The sequence below is a fragment of the Dama dama genome, chromosome 15 (genome assembly GCF_033118175.1).
Source record: "Dama dama isolate Ldn47 chromosome 15, ASM3311817v1, whole genome shotgun sequence".
Lineage (NCBI taxonomy): Eukaryota > Metazoa > Chordata > Mammalia > Artiodactyla > Cervidae > Dama > Dama dama.
Genome location: NC_083695.1, coordinates 30,752,468 through 30,771,534, shown reverse-complemented (window position 1 = coordinate 30,771,534; position 19,067 = coordinate 30,752,468). Strand labels below are relative to the sequence as shown.

The window sequence follows — 19,067 nt, the reverse complement described above, 5'->3', positions numbered from 1 at the left end:
AATATTAACTCCACTGCATAGGTGGGTAAACTGGAGCCCAAGGAGATGAAAGAGGTCCAAAGACATGAAAAAGAATTTCAGCCTGGTGTTTCTTTAAGATACACTGCTGCCACGGGAGGTGAGGGGTGAGGGGTGGGGGGTGGAGGTGGGGGGCAGGGGTGAAGTCTCCTCCAGTCCAAAGAATCTAGGCAGGAATGAGCTTATCTCTACTCCCTTATGTATGCAGTGAGTGTCCCCACCTGAGACTGTTCTCATGGGGGAGGCATAACCCAGGGTATACACCACTAGTCCTGCATGCTCAGTAAATTCCCAATGAGCACGCATGTTCCACACCTTGGAGGGTTCTAGAACAGTGCCCAGAGAAGAAGGCTGGCCCCCCTCTCCCGATCAGCTGTGCTTTCGTCTGCCTGGCCAGCTCAGTGCTAACGGCCTTAATGGCTGTGTCCCCTCCCTGTGTCCTCCTGGCCTCCTGCTGGCTGTGGCCAATTTGCTCGTGATTTACCACTCCGGGGCACTGACCCGTGAGGGAGACACACGGGACAGAAGGAGGCAGGGCGGACGTCATGCCTGATGGGTGTGCATGCGTGCGTGTCCTGGCGCAGGGGTGGGGAGGCGTCTCTCCAGGAACGCGCTACCCAGCCAGGCTCTCTAGGACTGGGAGCAGGGTCTGGCATCCCCACCCTTTTGCTATCCCATGCTGATTATGGCACCAGGTACTGTGCTAGAGAGAGGAAGGCAAAGGGAGACCTTGAGGGCTGCCAGGAGCCACAGGCTGGAAGTCAGGCCCAGGAGCAGCCCTCTCACAGTGGTCTGCCACCTGCTGGGTCCCCTGGGAATCCAGGCATGCGCACAGGACACACAGCCCAGCTGTGAACACCTCCATGGCCCTGTCCCTGACCCGCTGTCAGCAGAGGCAGCACCAGCATGGTGGGGCCCTGGCGGTGCACCCGCTCGGTTCACATCCCAGCTCAGCAACTGACAGCCTTTCTGAGCCTTAAATATGGGGATAATCTCAATACCTGCACCAAAGATGGGCGATGAAAAGCACCAGGTGAATGCATGTACAGCCTCCATTATTGTTATGAATGTTGCTATTCAGTGCTTTCCTCATGCCAGTACCCATGGCCCTTACGGGTCAAGGAACTATAAGATACGGATTCCATCTTTAATCAGTTCACACACCTTGGAACTTGGGACCAGGAGGACCCACACATCAGACAAGTGGTATTGTCAGAAGCTGGAACAGGAGGTGGGAGGAAGGCATGGTCATGAAGCCCACACCAAGTCCTCTAAGTGTCTGGTACCACGTCCCTTCTTCAGTAATGCTGCTGAATCCAGAGGGCCTTGTCTATTCCTGTGGGGTCTGCACCCATCTCAGGTATAAGGAAGCAGACGGAGAGTCCAGACACAGAGGAGGCCTCTCTTGGTCTCAGAACCAAGCTGGTTCCTGCTCCTCCCTCCTAGACCAGACTGAGAACACCCTGCAAGTGATCCAGGCTGCTGAAGGATAGGATGGTGGAGGAACACGATAGAGCAGAGAAAACAAATCTGTCAAGCTCATTTAGAGCTCCCGTGTCCAATCCTGCTGCCTGGAGGGAAGGAGTGGTGCTCGATCTCCACTCATGTCACATGTCACAAGGGACTTGGGAGTTAGGATGGGGTGGGAGGGTGGGTGGCAAGGCTGAGGATTCCTGTAGCACTAAAGCTGGGATAGGTGAACCGTCCTATTTCACTCATCAGCAATCCAGAAGGCGCCAAGCTTTGGGTGGTAGCTGCCTGAGTCCTGAAGCACTGGCCTCCCTGTGTGCTTTTAAGGTGCCACTGTGGGTGAGCAGGGCCCAGCTGGGACCTCCAGAGGCCAGGGACCATATCTCACTCCTCTTCTGTCTCTAGAACCTAGGATGGACTTGGCATCCAGGAGGAATCTAGGAGATACCTGATGAATGAGTGATCAAATGAATGAGGGTGGGGTCAAGTAGATGGGACTTCTGCATTCCATCACTACTCTGGCAGAAGTCAAGCAGACACCCCTCTCTGTCTCTGAGCCCGTTTGTGTCAAGAGGTCGAGCTTTCGAGGAGGGCCTCCAGCACTCAGGCACCTGCTAAGCTCTCCTTCAGGCAATAGAGAAGTCTTCCTGGGTTCCCAGCAGCCTGGGGCCAGTTCTGCGATGTAGTACCTCTAACACAATCCTCCACCCCCTCATCTGCAAGCTCTCCCTCTCTCTATACCCACTGAATGGGCTCCTAAGCTCTCCCATGGCACCCCTCCTGGTTTCTACAAGGCCTCTTCCCATACAGTGGCCTCGCCACCTCTGGGTGCCCCTGCCCCATGGCTGACCCTCATGGATCACCTTCAACAACCACCGTCTCATACCTATGTCCAGACAACACTCCCCTGTGTGCATAAATCCCCCTGCCTTAAGGGCCCCAAAGGAGCAACTTAAGTAGAGTTTGGGGGTGCTGGAGGGATGCACTGTAGAATGTATGTCCTACAGCTCTGCCTTCAAAGCACCTATACCATCTCCTATATGTACTGAAACGAAGTCCCACAAACTCCGTGGCTTAAAACAATGTAAGTTTATCATCTTACAGTTGCTGTGGTTAGAAGTCCAACGTGGGTCTTACTGGACTAAAATTAAGTGGTTACAAGGCTTGCATTCCTTCTGGGGACTCCAGAGGAGAATCTGTGTCCCTCCCTTTTCCAGCTTCTAGAAGCCATGCTCATTCCTTGGTCGGTAGCCTCTTTTTATGTGCTCAGACCAGAAGTATAGCACCTTCAAATCTCTCTCTGACAGATGCTTCCATTCACACCCCCTCTGATTCTCCTACCTCCCTCGTAAAAGGACCCTTGTGATTACAATGGGGCCACACAGATCAGCCGGTTATCTCCCCAGGAAAGCCCATAACTTAATCACACCTGCAAAGTCCCTCTTGCCACATGAGGTAGCACAGTCCCAGTTTCCTATGATTAGGAAGTGGACACTTTTGGGATTATTGTTTGCCTACCATACCCCAGCCCCACTAGATGACATCCTTTCCTCCAGCATTCCTGAGTAAGGCATCCTCATTTCTCAGTGCTGCCTGCAAACTCTGGTGAGGCCAGGCTCAACCCTTCTGCAAAGGCCTTGGAGGGGCGTCTGCAAGAAGTGAGCTGCCTTCAGCATCTGGCTTTGGGAACAGAGCACACCAGAAATGGTTCATGAAAAGAGGGGGAGGGAACAGCCGTGCAAAGGTCCTGTGGCACAAGCCCTAAGGCACCAGAAAGAAGGTAGAGGCATAAGAAAGCATTGGTCAAGGGGAGGTGAAGAAGGGACTGGGGTCAGGTCTTGCCAGCCTGGCAGGATTCTGGTCACTGCCCTCAGAACACCACGGAAAGGTTCTAGCGACATCCCTTGCACATCAGAGGAGTTTAGTACAACCAAATGAATGGGTGGAAGAATGAATGAATGAGCCCATCTACCTTCCTTCTGCCCCTCACCAATGACCTGCCCCAAACCTCCCTTCTGCATAGCAACAGTTAACGGGATCTCCCAGGCTTGCTCACTTATTTATTTCCCCATGGCTGCTGCTACCGACCCATGCAGCCCGAGCGTGGCTCCGTGGAAATGTCTGTAATCGCCAGCACACTTTAGGCATTACTTCCACACCATTTAGGGCTTTCCGCCCCAATAGCTGCTGCTGCATGTCCCTCTGTCTCTATCGTTTGGGCTGTATTGGGTGGATTTTTTGTTGTTTTTTTAAAGGTCTGGTGGCCCCTGAGTTTGGGGAACCTGATGATGTGGAGAGGTGAGGAGAAAGACAAAAATACTTTGGAAGAAATTATCATTCTTCTCCCACTGTCCTGGCCCTGCCCCAGCCCTGAACAGAGAAGGGGGAAAAAAACAACAACAATCACTTCAAGCTGCTAAGAAGCCTTTAAAGATTTTTGTGTTTTCTCATGCAGGCCTGAGATTGGTTTGCTGATAGGAGCTGCAGCTTTGTAGAAGACTGAAGGAGCTGAGACGCAATAAAGGTCACTTCAAGAAGCCCTCTCCTAAGCAAACACCCCACCGCTTCCACTTTCTCCAGACCCAAGGCTGGCCTCTCAGAAGCAGACAGACTTATAGTAAACCCCAAACCCTAGGCAGATACACTTAGGATAAAATGCATTTGGACTCACTCTGTGGGGGCAGTACAGAGGAAGCCACCTAGGGCAAGCTGTGTAGCCCTGGCAAGTTACTTAACCTCTCTGGGCCCATTTCTCCAGCTATAATATGAGGAAAATCACATCTTTCTTACCAAGGGGACGACTTCTGTGAGGATTGAAGGAGAGTGCAAGAAGGAAGGGGCCCACCTCCTTTTTTCCCTTCCCCTTCCTCTCAACCCAAGTTTCAGCCATTCCATTTAGGTCCCCATGCAGCCTCCCGTCTCAGCTCCCAGGCAGCTCCATATCCACCTGCAGGGATGACCCACGACCAGGGAGGGGAAGCCCATAGGGGATAGTCCGTCCGGCCTTCCTGTGTGTGGGCTGAAGGCTGAGCCCTGCACATCCATTGTCTCATGTCACCTGCATGGTGGTGACGCTGTATCAACACCACACTCATTTAACCAGAGACAGGAAGTTTCCTAGAAACTCACAGGTGTAAGTTGGGAGACCAATATTCAAACCTCTAACCTAACCACTGTGATTCTATTCATTGTGGGAAGTGACTTCCGAAAAGAAGCTGGCTGCCTGTACCTTGAATCTTAGGTGATTAAAAAAAACCTTCCCCGGTGGCTCAGTGGTAAAGAATCCACCTGCAATGCAGGGGATGCAGGGAGATGGAGGTTGGATCCCTGGATCAGGAAGATACCCTGGAGGAGGGCACGGCAACCCACTCCAAGATTCTTGCCTGGAGAATCCCATGGACAGAGGAGCCTGGTGGGGTACAGTCCATGGGGTCTCAAAGTGTCAGACAAGACTGAAGCAACTGATTATACACACATGCAATAGAATGTATATAATAAAATGAAAATGGGCAGAAGTAACCCATGAGGTTAGAAGACAGGATAGTGTTTACTTTCTGGAGGGAGGAGGAAGGACTAGAAAGGTCACAAGGGGGCTTCTAGACACCTGAGAGGTTCTGTTTCTTGATCTAGATGTGGCAACACAAATGTATCCACTTTGTAACTAACTCATAAAGTTATGAACACTTATGATTGCTCACTTCTCTATATTTACACTTAGGTAATACACAGACTCAAAAAACGGAAGGAAGGGGGAGTGGGGAGGGCGTGGGGGTAGGAAAGAAGGAAGGAAGGAAGGAAAAGAAAACTCACGAAACCTGCAGGGCCATTGGAGAAAACATGCCAGGGGTTCATCTATCCCACCTGAATGAAGCTTTAAGTTCAGGGCCTTCCTATCTGTCCTGTAGTTTTACCCACACTGTGGAGTGGACAAGACTAACAGTCCTATCTGACAGAGGGGCAAATTGAGCCCTGGAAGGGGGAAGAGACCACCCAGCCACAGGTGGAGGGGCCCCTGGCCTCTCTGGGCTAGAGCTCACCCCACTTGAACTTGTGGAGCTGTATGGACAGGTGACGAGCAGGAGGGGCTGTTCACTGGCTGAGCCAGCCTGAGGAAGGCTCACTACCCAGACCTGGGACTGGTTGACCTCTCTTGCCTGAGGGGAGGCCTGGTGCCATCCCAAGAAGGAAAGGCCAGGCCAAGGTAAGAACACAGAGGGTTCACCAAGGAGGAGGTTTAGAAGCCAGGATCGACATAACAGGTGTGGGAGCAACTCGAAGAGCAGGGACTAAGAGAGGCCTGTGCCTTCAAGTCCAGTGGGGAAGACCAAGAGAAGGGCCTGGGTCTGATCCCAGAGGGTCACTTCCTGGGCAAGTCTTCCAACTCCTCTAATACTTGACTTGGTTATCTGTAAATATGGACACAGAGGACTTCCCCTGCCCTCCCCACTCTATTCTGAGAAAGGAAGAGTAGGGCTTGGCTAAATGAGAGGGAGGAAGATGGTGTAGGGTGTTTGGGTGACAGCAGCTCAGGGGAGGGCACAACATGAACGCAGGCAGGGCGGCAGCAAAGTGAACAGACTGTAGGGAGGCTCTGGGACAGAAAGGACAGGAAAGCTGGGAGATCAAAGCCTCACACAAACAGGATGGATTTCTATAATGCGGGGTTTGTGCTGGGAATGGTGGAGGCACAGCTGAGCTCACACCGGAAGATACCAAGAGAGGAGGGGTTGGAGGGAGAGGCTTCCAAGCCCTTTCCCTCTCTCGGGGGCACGGCTAGGAAAGGGGACCAGGAGGTGCGACCCTCCTGGACAAGGACGTGACCAAGTATTCAGCTCTTCGCGGCTGGCAATTCCCCATGCCATGGACGTGGGCTGGCCGATGGATGGCAAAGACAGTGAATGGGGGACGACTGCACTGAACCTAGTGATTATGCCCGGGTGAAATCTCTCAGCCGCATCATCGCATCTGGAGAGAAGAGCTGGCTTTTTAATAGACGGACAGGAGGCTTCCACTTAAGGTTATCATAAAGAGGGAGAGTTCAGTCCCTCCCAGCTTCCAGCCAGCGCCACAAAGTTGCAAAGTAACTAAAGGATGCTAAGGAATCCCAGAAATTATAATAGTTTCATCACCTGGGACCTCTCCTCTTTCTCTCATTTTCTGGTAGAAAACAAGGTGGGTCAAGCAGCCTGAGAATGCATCAAAACAAGCTTATTGAGTGGGGGCCTCAATATTATTATGGGGGGGTTGACAGGCCTGTTGCCAAGCCATTCTGACAATATTCAAACTTGTTAGGGGAAGTAGAGGGGCTGAGACAAAATCCCAGAGGCCCCGAGAAGAGCCAAGGCAGAAGCACGAGCTGGTGTCTAGTCCACATCCCCATGAGGGCTTTGCATCGAGAAGGCAGCCTGAGGCCACTGCCCCTGGGGTATGGGGGGGGGGGCTGTGGGAGACCAGAAGGCACCCCCTTGTGCCGCCAGCCCAACTCTGGACATTGACCTGGGAAAACAGTGCTGCGCCTCCCACCCAGGCACGCCCTCAGGCTCATCACAGCTTCTGGAAACTGCATCTCTGACTATCTTGCCCAGTCACCTGAGGTCTTCAGTGGTTTGCCACTGATTTACCAGGTGACCTTGGGCTCATCCTTGACCCTCCCTGGCTTCTGATCTCTACAAAATGTGTAGCGGGAGGAAGTCAGCTTGACTGCCCCTCTGGTGCTGGCTTCCAGGAGCCTATTTGAAATGCTCTCTGCCTATTACTAGTTATTCCTAGGTGACTCTGTTTCTGTTTTTCCCTTGTCATGTCTTTGCTTCATGTTTCCCACATGTTTCCTGTCTCCTTCTGGACTGTGAGTTCTTGACCACTGACGCCCCCAAAACCAACCATTCAGTCCATAGCAAAGAGCCTACTTGTCCAGCTGCAACTTGGACTTCAAGCAACTTTCCTGAAGTTCTTGGGGAACTTCTCAGAACAACAGGAAAGCCGATCAACTATCCTGCTTGGGTGCTGCTTCATACACATGCTCTCACTGAACTTTCACAACAACCCCAACGTACCCCTATTTTATAGATGAAGAAATGGAGGCTTCGGGAGGCTAAGCCCCTTGCTCCCAGCCTCCCACTGTGGAGTTAGAACCCCTGTGTGCCTGGCTCCCTCACAGTGCTGCCACAGGGACCAGGGACCCCATGTCACAGATCGGGCTCAGGATCTTATCATGCAGTGAAGCCACGGCTGCCCTTGGGTGCAAGAGGGACCTTCTTCAACCCTCTGTTTCCTAAACCTGTCCTCCCACTCAAGGTCTAAGGAAATCCCGCTGCCTAGAGGGAAAAGGGTGCAGGCAGGAGTTCTGTGCCCTTCCTCCAACAGGTCCCACTGGGGGAAGAGGAGAACACTAAGGGGAAAGGGAGATGAAAGACGCCAGATGGACTCTGGCGCACGAAGCTGACAGCCCAACAATGCAGCGGGAACATCTCCAGCAGGCAGCTATCATCTCCTTCCATTTAGAGGTTCTTTATTTAAAGGGCGGGGGGCACAATAAAAGGTAACCCAGCACATGCCAGAGAATCCCTAATGCACACAATCTGGGTTCCACACACAGTCCCCTGCTTCGTATGCATGGCAGAGGATCCTGCAGTCATTGCAGTAGAATTATATGGGCCCCCAAAGACTCCCAGTGAGAATCGGTGAGGAAACTGATGTAATTAAGAACACTATTACCATTCAAACAAAATAATAATTTTAATTACATCTGGGCTCTTTCCATCTCTTGCTCCTGTACTGTCCTCTTTCCTCATGCTGAGGATGGGGGCGAATGTCCACAGCCCTGGCCATGCACCCCAAGCAGGGAAGGAGGTGCCACAGGGGTCTCGGGGGGAGGGGGGGTCCTGAGCTTCACTCCACAGTGGGGATGAGGGAGCAAGGAGCTTCAAACTATGTGTCTGGGCTGAGCTCTCTGGGCCTGGATTCTGTGGGACTCCATTTATTCCCTCCTGGGCACCTAAGACTCAAGGAGGAGATGGCAGAAAGTTGTTGAATCATCCCTGCAGGCAGGTGGATCAGGCTGGCATATTTACCCATGTGTGTCGGTCTCTTACTTCTCACAAATAATGCTGCATGTACATGTGAGGTCAGAAATCTTGGAGGTTGCCTTGCGGGGCTAACCCAGCAGGTCATGCAGAACGTGCATCACTGTGACCAGGGCTGGGTCCTGACCTTTGGGATGGTCCTCACTGCAGACCGCTGGCAGAGGGCTCTGAGTGGAGCTTCTCCACTGGACCCCCACAGCCTGTGCACAGGGCTCATGGGCCTGCCCCAGCCTTGGATGGGGGGAAGCCTGTGCTCAGAGCTCAGAGCCCCCAGCTCACCTCCCTGCATCCTGTCTATATCAGGGCAACTTTTGGCAAACCACAGCAGGTAATGGCAGAGATGCAAAAAGACCCATGCAAAGGTGCTAAAAGATGAGAGACAGCAAGACTCTAGTTGCAAGAATATCTGACACCAGGGGACTTAGGGAAAGCAGTGAGCTTATACTGGCCTCAATTTCTCTCATCCTGAAAATGGGAAGAAAAATTGTCCCCTAACTGACAGAGCTGTCCTGAGGACAAATGAAAGACAGTGAAAACACCGGGACAGAGAGAAGACATTACTTAGGTGCACACACACTCACACACCAGCACTACACACACACAGCACCTCAAGACTGTTGTGACAGGCAGCGCTGTTGCTTTGCTGTGTGTATAACTTCACTGCTACAAGCCCAAAGCCTGCTGTCCTTGCTGCTGCAGGCTGTGACACCCACTGGGAGAAGGGAGGAGTTCTAGGTACCGGTTACTGTGCTGACAGCAGGAGACCAGAAAAGACTCAGGCACCTCAGGGTGCTCACTGAGGGGCACAGAGGCATGGCCCAGGGCTGCCGGCTGCTCTGACTCTGGCCAGCAAGATCCAGGGCCCCTGAGATGACCAATTGATCTCTCTCTCCCAGATCAATAGGCAGGTAGTTATAGATGCAGAGGGGGCCGCCGAGCACCGTGGCCCCAGGGTATAAATTAATATGGCCTGTCAAGGGGCTGCCTCTCCTGGCATGGGAGATGACACTCTTGTGAGCAGAGCTGACACCTTAGGGGGATGGCAGGCACAAGCCAGTGGGAGTCCCTCTCATCCCCACTTCTCTCTGCAGCCTGAGGATGCAGTTTATACATCATTCATTGTCTGATGGGCCTACCTTGAGGAGGGCAGCTGGGAGCACTGCCATAGGGCCTAGTGGGGCTAATAAGTTTGGTAAGTCCACCTCCGCATGCTCTGGGCCACTCTGGGCTCCCCACATGCCCAGGGCACATGGGATGGCATGGCTGAGGTTCAAGAACTGGCAGGCCACAGCGGGCATCAGTGAGCACCAGCAGTGAATTCTTGGCATAAATGCTCCTGCTGTCCTTCCAACCACCCAAGAGGCAGAGGAAGTAGCAGGGCTCTGCCCGTTCGTGAAGTTCACATCCAGGGGCCAGATCTGGGGCTGGGTACTGAGGACGCACGGTACTTGAGCTCTGTCCCTGCTCTGTCTGGCAGGAGAGATGGACATACAGTGACTATAACTATGACCATTTATTCGGCATTTACACTGGGCTCTACGCTAAGCAATTCTCACGCATGGTCCCATATATTTCAATCTCACAATAATTTTGCAAGGCACGCATAATTATCTCCATTTTGTAGGTAGAATTGAAGTTACCTACTGAAGGTCACATAATCGAACCTGTCCCTGAATCCTGGCCCCATCCTTGCCTAGCTTTGGACAACTTATATAACCTCTCTACTTCCATATCCACATCTGTAGAATGGGGACAAGAGAGGCTACCCCATGAAGTGAGGGCTCAGTCAGTTCCCATACCAGAAGTATAGTATTAGGCACACAGGAAGCTCTCAATAACAAAACACCAACTTATTATTATCATCATAGAAATGAATTCTTTATTTTGTTTCACTGACAAATGATTATCAAGAATACTCTCCTCCCTGTTTTCCTAGCCCTAGGAAGGACATACAAGGAGCAACTTTCATCTGTCCTTATTAAGTGATATGGAAAGATGGTGTGGCCTGGTTGGACCTGGGGCCAGGAACCCTGGGTTCTGGCTCTGATCATGTCCTGAGCCATCCTTGAGGATCCGAAAAGAACTCTCATACTCTCGGGTCCCTTTTGACTCATCTCAGCCCCACTCCTCCCCACCTCCAACCTCATTCCCATCTTGTTACCTGAAGCCAGGGGTGACAAAGATCTACACAGGACCTGTCCTTCACAGAAACCTGGGCCGGGAGCCAGAAGGCCCACTTCCAGCCCAATTTGTTTCTACAAGGTAATGGGGGCACTTGCAAGGGACACACATACCTATACAGTCACTGTCCCACCTCACCAGGATCTCTGGTCAGGAGTTAGAGTTCACCTCCTTCTTCAGGAAATTCCAACATATGGGGAAAAAAACTAAAGGATCTCAGAAAGTATATGATATTCAGAGAGAACATAATCTGCTTCTCTGCTTAACAAACTCCTACTCATCCTCTAAGGTCCCATATGAATAGCCCCCATATATAGACCAGTTCACTCCTTCCACAGTTCACTCCATAGGTCTACTCCTTCCATCCCACTTTGCACATTCTAAGCTGCCATAGCATTTACTACATTTAGAGGTAGTTAGACACCTACTTACTTGTTTTTCTCCCTGTAAAATTACCTTCCCTGAGCACAAAAACCCTGGTCTCAATCACTAGTATTTCACCAAATATATTATGAGCCACAAACTGGACTAAGGGCTTTTCCTACCAGCATTATTATAGCTCTCACGATAACCCCAAAAGGGAAACATTGTCTTCCATCTTATAGTTAAAAAACTGAGGTCCAGAAAGATTAAGTTCCTTCCAAAGTTATACAGCTGGCAAACAGTAGAGTCTTTTTTTCTACCCTGAATTGCCAAGCCAACTGAAAATCCCTGGGCCCTGCTCCATAGCTGTTCAACAAATGTTTGTGTTCATTTCAAACAATTTGAGGGAATCAAAGCACAGTGGATCAGATTTGGGCTTTGAAGGACAGGCAGAATAGAGTTAGGCTGCAAGAAGAAAGAAAACACTCCAGAACTAGTTAGAACAGTACGACATGTGTTTTACAAAGAAAAGTGACACGCAGACACATGCTCGGGGGCACTGGCTCAGCCCCTTGGCTAACAGGAGGATTCATGTGAAGGAATACCAGAAGATAAGCTGAGAAAGGTAGGCTGAGGCCAGATGGCTAAAGGCCCAGCTAAGGAGGCTGAGCTTCTCGGAACGTCAATGACATGGCCAACCCTGACACTCCAGAGGCCCTCCTGAGCCCAAGGAGCCTCCTGGCACCATCTGTCCTCTGACCCAAACACCTAGGCCTAGGGTCACCTCCCTGGGGCGCCTCCCTGGGGCACAGCTGGAAGGCTGAGGGCCGGGGGCAGAAGGAGGAGCACGGGGCAGTGCTGAAGGTCAGAGAGGTGGGCACGCACCCCTAACGGAGGTGCTGGAGCAGCACTGCTGGGCAGAGACACAGGCAAACACGTTTGAGCAAATTGGAACGCCATAAAAGTCTATTACAGCAAATCAAACAGCAGTCAGCATGACAGCCATTAGCCTGAAATGAATACACGGGGACTTAATGAGGTCTGTCGAGGCTGGCTTGGTGAATTAAGTTGCCAATTCTAGCAGGATTTCCCTTTTCTTTACGGACTTGAAAGCATCCACACTGCCTCGTTAGGGCTTCGACATGTGAATTGCAGGGCCTTTCACCCTGATAAAATGGATAATTACATGTAGAACAGCTTAGTGAGGGGAGAGGGGTGGGCAGGAGCGGAACCGAGAACAAACAAACCCAAACACGCCTGCCCGGCTTAGGCAGGGGCTTTCGGAGGGAGAGGGGGCAGGTCTGGGAGGGCAGGGGGCGGGTGAACTTCTCTAGGAAAGGGGCAGTGCCTGGTCTTGACCTGCCTCCCACCTGCTCAGGTGCTAGGCCTGAGGATGTGATTCCCTGTGGGTTGATGTCTCTAGGCAGCTGTGGACAGGCTGAGAGTTCTCAAAGATGGGCTGCTGCAGCACCTCTGAGAAACCCACTGGTGGGGATGGCCGCAGATGTTATCCCCCAGGGTGTGCTGTCACCATGGAGTTAAAAATGCAGCTTCCTGGGCCAGCTCTCCCCAAACCACTGCTTCAGAATTGCAGGGGCCCAGGAATATGCAGCCTAACTAGTTCCCCAGGAAATTCTGATGGGGTATGTTTGGGAGCCTCTGATTCATCACCTCTCCAATACTCAGCACTGGATGGCTTCTGAAACATGGGCTTCTGCTTCTGTTAACATAACCTCAGGGATGGGGAGCTCAGTACATCCCTCAGCAGGGCTGAGGAGGAGACTGTGAAAGTTTCAGTCAGCAAATTCTTCCTTATGTAGACCTAGAATTTACCTCCCTGTAACTTTTTCCTCATGCCTATTCCAGGGTTCTGGGCACAATAGACCCAAATATTATGAAGGCCCCTAGGGCTCGGGGGAGTGGAGGTCAGGAAGGTTAGGGATGACATGCAGGTGACTGGGACTACCAAAAGAGGAGCTAAGTGGATGGAGGAAGCCACTGGAGGTCTTTGCCAGCCCTTCAAGGAATAATGAAGTAATGGAGGATAAGAAGGAGCCACTCATTTCGGGATTCCTACTCAGACCATGGAACGTCAGTCCTGGAAGGGGCCTGGCCAACTGCCTCAGCTTAACAGCTACTGGAGTTGAAGCCAGCAGAGGGGCAGCAACAGGTCTAAAGTCTTAGTTGTCAGCACTAGAACCCAGGTGTCTTGACCTCCAGGCTACCTCTTCCCACCATATAACACAGGAGCTCTGCTGCTCACCTTGGCGAGCTTCTCCTGGAAACCCACCTCTTCCAGGAAGTACATCGAGATTTTTCTGATTGCTCTGGTAACCCCTGAGGACTGATGCCTTGAGGGGTCTGTCGTGCCCCCTCCCCATTCCTCTGGTTTGTGTTCTCACCCTGTTTATACCCACAGGGCTTTTGCCACTGAATCATGCTTCTCAAGGGTGAGGGCCTGGGGTTTCCAGGGTGACCTCCATGTAAGCAGGAGATCCCTGGCTGAAGTCTGGGCCAAGACCAGCAGACTCGTAACTGGTACTCCAGCTGGGACCTGAGTCCAGCAGCTAAGCTCTAGCTCAGATGACCACCCCAGGGCAGGGCTGGTCAGTGCCAAACCACCCTGGGTCAGGAGTGGCCAGGCCTCCATCCAGCTGACACCACATCGCCACTGGCTACATGGAGCTGCCCTGAGTAGGGCATCGAATATCAAGCCACTGAAGTGACCCAGGGAGGTTTACATGCAGGTGAGTAAACCACATGGGCCTGCCTCCAAGGACTGTGTGTCCTTCGAGCTAGTCCCTCTTGGCCCACCCTCTCCTCATCAGATGGGCAGGAGGCAGGCCATTTTATCTCACCTGTCCTCTGCTTTTATTAAAGAAGGAGGACTATGGCCCAGAGAGGTTAAATGACGCACCCTAGTGGACCCAGAAATCTGGGGGCAGAGCAGGGGCTAAGCTTGGGGTCTCTGGCCTCTGGTTCTGGCTCCCATCATTATATATTCCTCTGGCCTCTCAGGTCTCTGTGCAGTGAGAGCCTGGCATGGCGCCATGCTCACAGCAGACACTCAATAAATATTTGTTAAATAAATGAATGACTGAAGAGGCTCTCTCCTTGGAGGCAGAGGCCTTTGGAGAATCCCGGGGGATTCCAACGGGGCAGTGCTAGAGGTCACATTTTCTTCTGGCAAGGAAGATAGGAAAGGCTGGCCCCAGCCCAGGGGCTGAGAGCAGGGATGCGACCCCTCATTGCTGCTGTCTGCTGCCCCTGTGAGGGAAGGCAGAGGGCAACCATGCCTGCCAGGATGGCAGCTGAGCAATGGGTCCAAGGCTCATTAACTCCGAGCCATGCCCTTGGTTTCTAAGCACGGGCCCAGAGTGCAGGCTGGCACGTAGAGACCCTTAATTAAATTAGGGAGACTTCCAAATGAGCAGGGGCCCAGAGCCAAGCTGCAATCCTGGGCATGCTGGCCACAGTTCAGGACACTGTGCCCCTGTGCTTGGATTGCAGGGTCTCTCTCCCTGTGTCCCACTCCATCAGGGAGGCATGAGCACCTCCGGTGTACCCCACCTGCACGTTGGTCCTCTTTCTGGCACAAGCAGAGGACCCTTGACTCACAGCTGAGTAAGGAGGGCCAGCAACAGGAACATGGGGGCATGATATCAGGTTTCTTCATCCTTGAGGTATCTGAGGCTGCCCTGGGAGTCAGGAAGCTGGAAGTCAAAGCTGTGTGACCTTAGACAAGTCACTCTCCCACGCTGAGCCTCACTTTTCTCATCTATAAACTAAATAGGTCTTTTCTAGAGCTCTTTCAGTTTCCTTATCCAATGAGATAAAGGGACGAGAACTCCAATGCCACAGTGGCAGCCTGCCTCTCTCCCAAGTGGATGCCATCTCCCCTCCTCACCGTTTACTGCTGCTGTCCAACCCAGAGCCCCTAGGGCAGGCCTGAGGGACACCCAGTTAGAAGCTCTTTATCCGCCACCTTCAAGGTCTTGGAATCACTAACTGCCAGCCCAGAAGCCTGCCATCAGCCACCAGGGAGAGGGACAGCAAGCAATGAGAACCCTGGGGCCAGCAGCCAGCTTATAATCGAACCGTTCGTAATGTAATAATCTGTACTTCTCAATTACCAGCAATGGCTTGGTTTTACACTCATGCACTCATGCAAACACACTCAGAGTACACAGACGACCCAGAGGAGCCAACAGCCAGCGAGCCAGCGGGGCGAGCGTGGAGTTCAAGAAAGAAAGCCCCTTCCAGTCACTGCATGTGCCCTGCATCCTGGGGGGACTGTTCTGGCCAAAGCTGGGAGCCCTGGGGTTCTAAGTCTGCCAACCCACCTGTCCAAGGCCCACACCCTGTGAATGGAAAAAACGAGGTACAACCTGCCTCTCCCAACCTCCATCCTGTCCCTGACTCTGGCCAGAGTTCAGGGATTTATCCAGGGCTCTCTCTCAGGCGTGAGGCTCCCACCAACCTGCTCTCTACAACCAGCAGACAAGTCCCGTCAGAGGTACTGGCTTGGTCACCAATGTGCCCAGAGCAGGTGCCCGGGCTGAGGTGTGGGCAGGAGAGAAGGAGCTGGAGCTGCCCATCCCCCAGTATCAGTCCACTCCCAGATGGCCCCAGAGCAGCAGACCCCAAATGTCCCTCGAATGTGACCCCGGAGGCACATACCTCAGGGATGCGGACACTGTAGGGCTGATTATGAAATGTGGGTGCGTTGTCATTCACGTCCCCGACCTGGATGTTCACCTTCCTTGTAATCACCTGGCAAGACAAGTGTGGGGAATTAATGTCAGTCTCAGCCTCTGGTGTCTTTCCACCCAAAGGCCCAGGGACCCTACCTCCCCAGGCAGCAGGAGCCTCGGGGGACACTCACCCCCTGGTGGTCGCTGACAGAGAACTCCACTGTGAACTCTGACTTGGTCTGAAAGAAAACGTAGGGAGGGAGGACAACAGCATTAGGGAGGCGAGCTGAGGCCCCGAGTCCAGAGCCCTACATGGGGGTGGAGACCCTCCAGCATTGCCCTAAGAGCTGGTCTGGGACTGGATAGCTGAGGGCTTCCCTACAAAATAAGCACTGTCTTTTAGATTGGAGAAGTAGGTTCAAAATATGGATCTTTCCCATAAAAGAGAAATAGATTAAAAGTCAAGAATCTTGGGTTCTAATCTGGGCTCTGTCTCGAATTTGCTGTGTGATCTCGAGCAAAGTGTGGCCACTTCAATGTGAGGAGAAAGCGGGGGTGGGTTTGCTCAAACCCTTACTTTAATTTGCTAAGGGTTACTGTCATCAGTTCCTGTGTCTCTGGAAAGTATCTTTCGGAGGAACATTTGTTGTAGGGGGAAGGATTATGGAATGTAGGAGACCTGGGTTTGATCCCTGGGTTGAGAAGAGCCCCTGGAGAAGGGAGTGGCTACCCCCTCCAGAATTTTTTTTTAAAAAAATTAATTGATTTTTTAGTTGCTTTACAGAATTGTGTTGGTTTATGCCAACCCCCTCCAGTATTGCTGCCTAGAAAATACCATGGGTGAGGAGCCTGGCGGGCTACAGTCTAACGGGTTGCAAAAAAGTTGGACACAACTGAGCCACTGTCTTTCACACACATGGAAACGACAAGTGTGACTCCCATGGAGCCACTATCCTACAGGGGATGTACCCAAGGTCACTGTCCCTCTTGCCTATCCAGTGTTGCCCCCTACTTGGAGACACTCCCAACCACCCCATTCTAAAGCCAAATGCAGACATCAGCACTGGCCCTGGAAGAGGGACACCATTCAGGCAGGAAGATTCTGCTTCAGGGTAAGAAGACGATGAACTATCTCCCTCTAGCATGTGCCCCTGCCTCCCTATGGAAGGACTGGGGTGGAGGTCGAGGCGAGTCATACCTCTCTGTCCAGCGGCTGCCGGAGCCACACCACGCCTGTGTCAGGCTCCACAGCAAAGAAGCGGGAGGCCTCTTCCCCAGACACGCCAAACACCAGAGGGTCATTGTCCATGTCTCGGGCCAGCAACTGGGTCACAGAGGAACCTGAAGTACCCACAGAGGACAGCAGAGGACAAAAACAGGAGGTTAGTCCATTCTTGAGCACCTTACCCAGGGAGCTGAGTTCCTATAGGGAGCAGTCGCCCAATAGACCACCAGCAGGTCCCTGACTGCTGCAGGACCCCTTTGCATCTTTGGCTCCATCCCAGGCTCCCCGCCTCTGCCCTGGTCACTTGTCACAGTATTTAACAGGGAACTACCATTCACCTTGTTCTGTGACTTCCACCTGTCCTCTTGTCTTTTAACTTAGAGAAAGGGTTCTCCATGTGGCTCAAATAAGCACAAGCCCACAACCCTTCAATTCTTATGTTCCAAGATGGACACACTACTTAGCCCTAGCCAATCAGAGCACAGCATCTCCCTGATCACAGTGATTGGTTCAGGGATGAGCATGTGACCCAAACTAGCCAATCAAAGCCAATGCTGGGACTTCTGCTGAAACAAGTAGGAGAGAGGTGCTTTTCTTCCACTGGGGCTGGTCCTGCTGGCAGCCATCTTTGGCACCACAGGAAGAGCCTGCCTGAGGATGAGGCCAACAAGGAGGAAAACAGAGCCAAATGGTGCATGGACAGAGATTCCTAATGGTTTGAGGGTCTGCAGTCAACTATACATGATATTAGCTCTATCCCCTGGACTGCTCAGCTGTGTGAGCTAATAAATCACCCCCTCCTTTTTTTTTTTTGCCAAAGTAGAGTTGGATTTCTGTCTTTTACAAATGGAAGCAATATTTTCTAATTCAGAAAATTTTACAAACCTGGCATTCATTCAACAGTGATTAGGTGCTGGCTGTGTGGAGTACACAGAGGTTAGGAAGATATGCAGCAGCATCAGGGGACTCCAGTCTAAAGCCAGGTGACAAAGTCTAGCTCCTGTCCACAGTTAGAGGGCTGAGGTGTTACCTTCACAAAGAAACAAAGCCCTGACCAGAGGCCACTCTGGGCATGAGAATGCCTGGCCTAACCCTGCCTAAGAAGTCTTAGAGTAGGTCACCTTCCCCTGGGGTTCACAGCAGCCCCCTCAGGTAGCCTTCAGGTAGGGTGACCAACCACTGAAGTTTGTCTAGGACTGAGGCATTCATTATTTCTAGGATGAAGCACAAGCCGGAATCAAGATTGCTGGGAGAAATAGCAATAACCTCAGATATGCAGATGACACCACCCTTATGGCAGAAAGTGAAGAAGAACTAAAGAGCCTTTTGATAAAAGTGAAGAGGAGAGTGAAAAAGTAGGCTTAAAACTCAACATTCAGAAAACTAAGATCATGGCATCCAGTCCCATCACTTCATGGCAAATAAATGGGGAAACAATGATAGACTTTATATTTGGGGACTACAAAATCACTACAGATGGTAACTGCAGCCATGAAATTAAAAGACACTTGCTCCTTGGAAGAAAACTATGACAAACCCAGACAGCGTATTAAAAAGCAGAGACATTTGCCAACAACGGTCCGTCTAGTTAAATCTATGGTTTTTCCAGTAGTCATGTATGGATGTGAGAGTTGGATTATAAAGAAAGCTGAGTGCCAAAGAATCAATGCTTTTGAACTGTGGTGCTGGAGAAGACTCTTGAGAGTCCCTTGGACTGCAAGGAGGTCAAACCAGTCAATCCTAAAGGAAATCAACCCTGAACATTCATTGGAAAGACTGATGCTGAAGCTGAAACTCCAATACTTTGGCCACCTGATGCAAAGAATGGACTCATTGAAAAAGATCCTGATGCTGGGAAAGATTGAAGGCAGGAGAAGGGGATGACAGAGGATGAGATGGTTGGATGGCATCACTGACTCAATGGACATGAGTTTGAGCAAGCTCTGGGAGTAGGTGATGGACAGGAAAGCCTGGCATGCTGCAGTCCATGGGGTTACAAAGAGTTGGACACGACTGAGTGACTGAACTAAACTG

General features: G+C 51.7%; 1 protein-coding gene across 1 annotated transcript in view; it reads right to left on the bottom strand.

Moving 5' to 3' along the window:
• LOC133070081 (cadherin-23-like) overlaps window positions 1–19,067 on the bottom strand; it is a 305,887-nt gene that overhangs the window by 217,421 nt on the left and 69,399 nt on the right. Inside the window, exons 3-5 of the mRNA XM_061161746.1 lie at window positions 17,007–17,149; window positions 16,000–16,047; window positions 15,795–15,887 (exon numbers count right to left, since the gene is read on the bottom strand). Of these exons, the coding sequence (XP_061017729.1) occupies window positions 15,795–15,887; window positions 16,000–16,047; window positions 17,007–17,149 (284 nt within the window). The remainder of the gene's footprint in view (window positions 1–15,794; window positions 15,888–15,999; window positions 16,048–17,006; window positions 17,150–19,067) is intronic.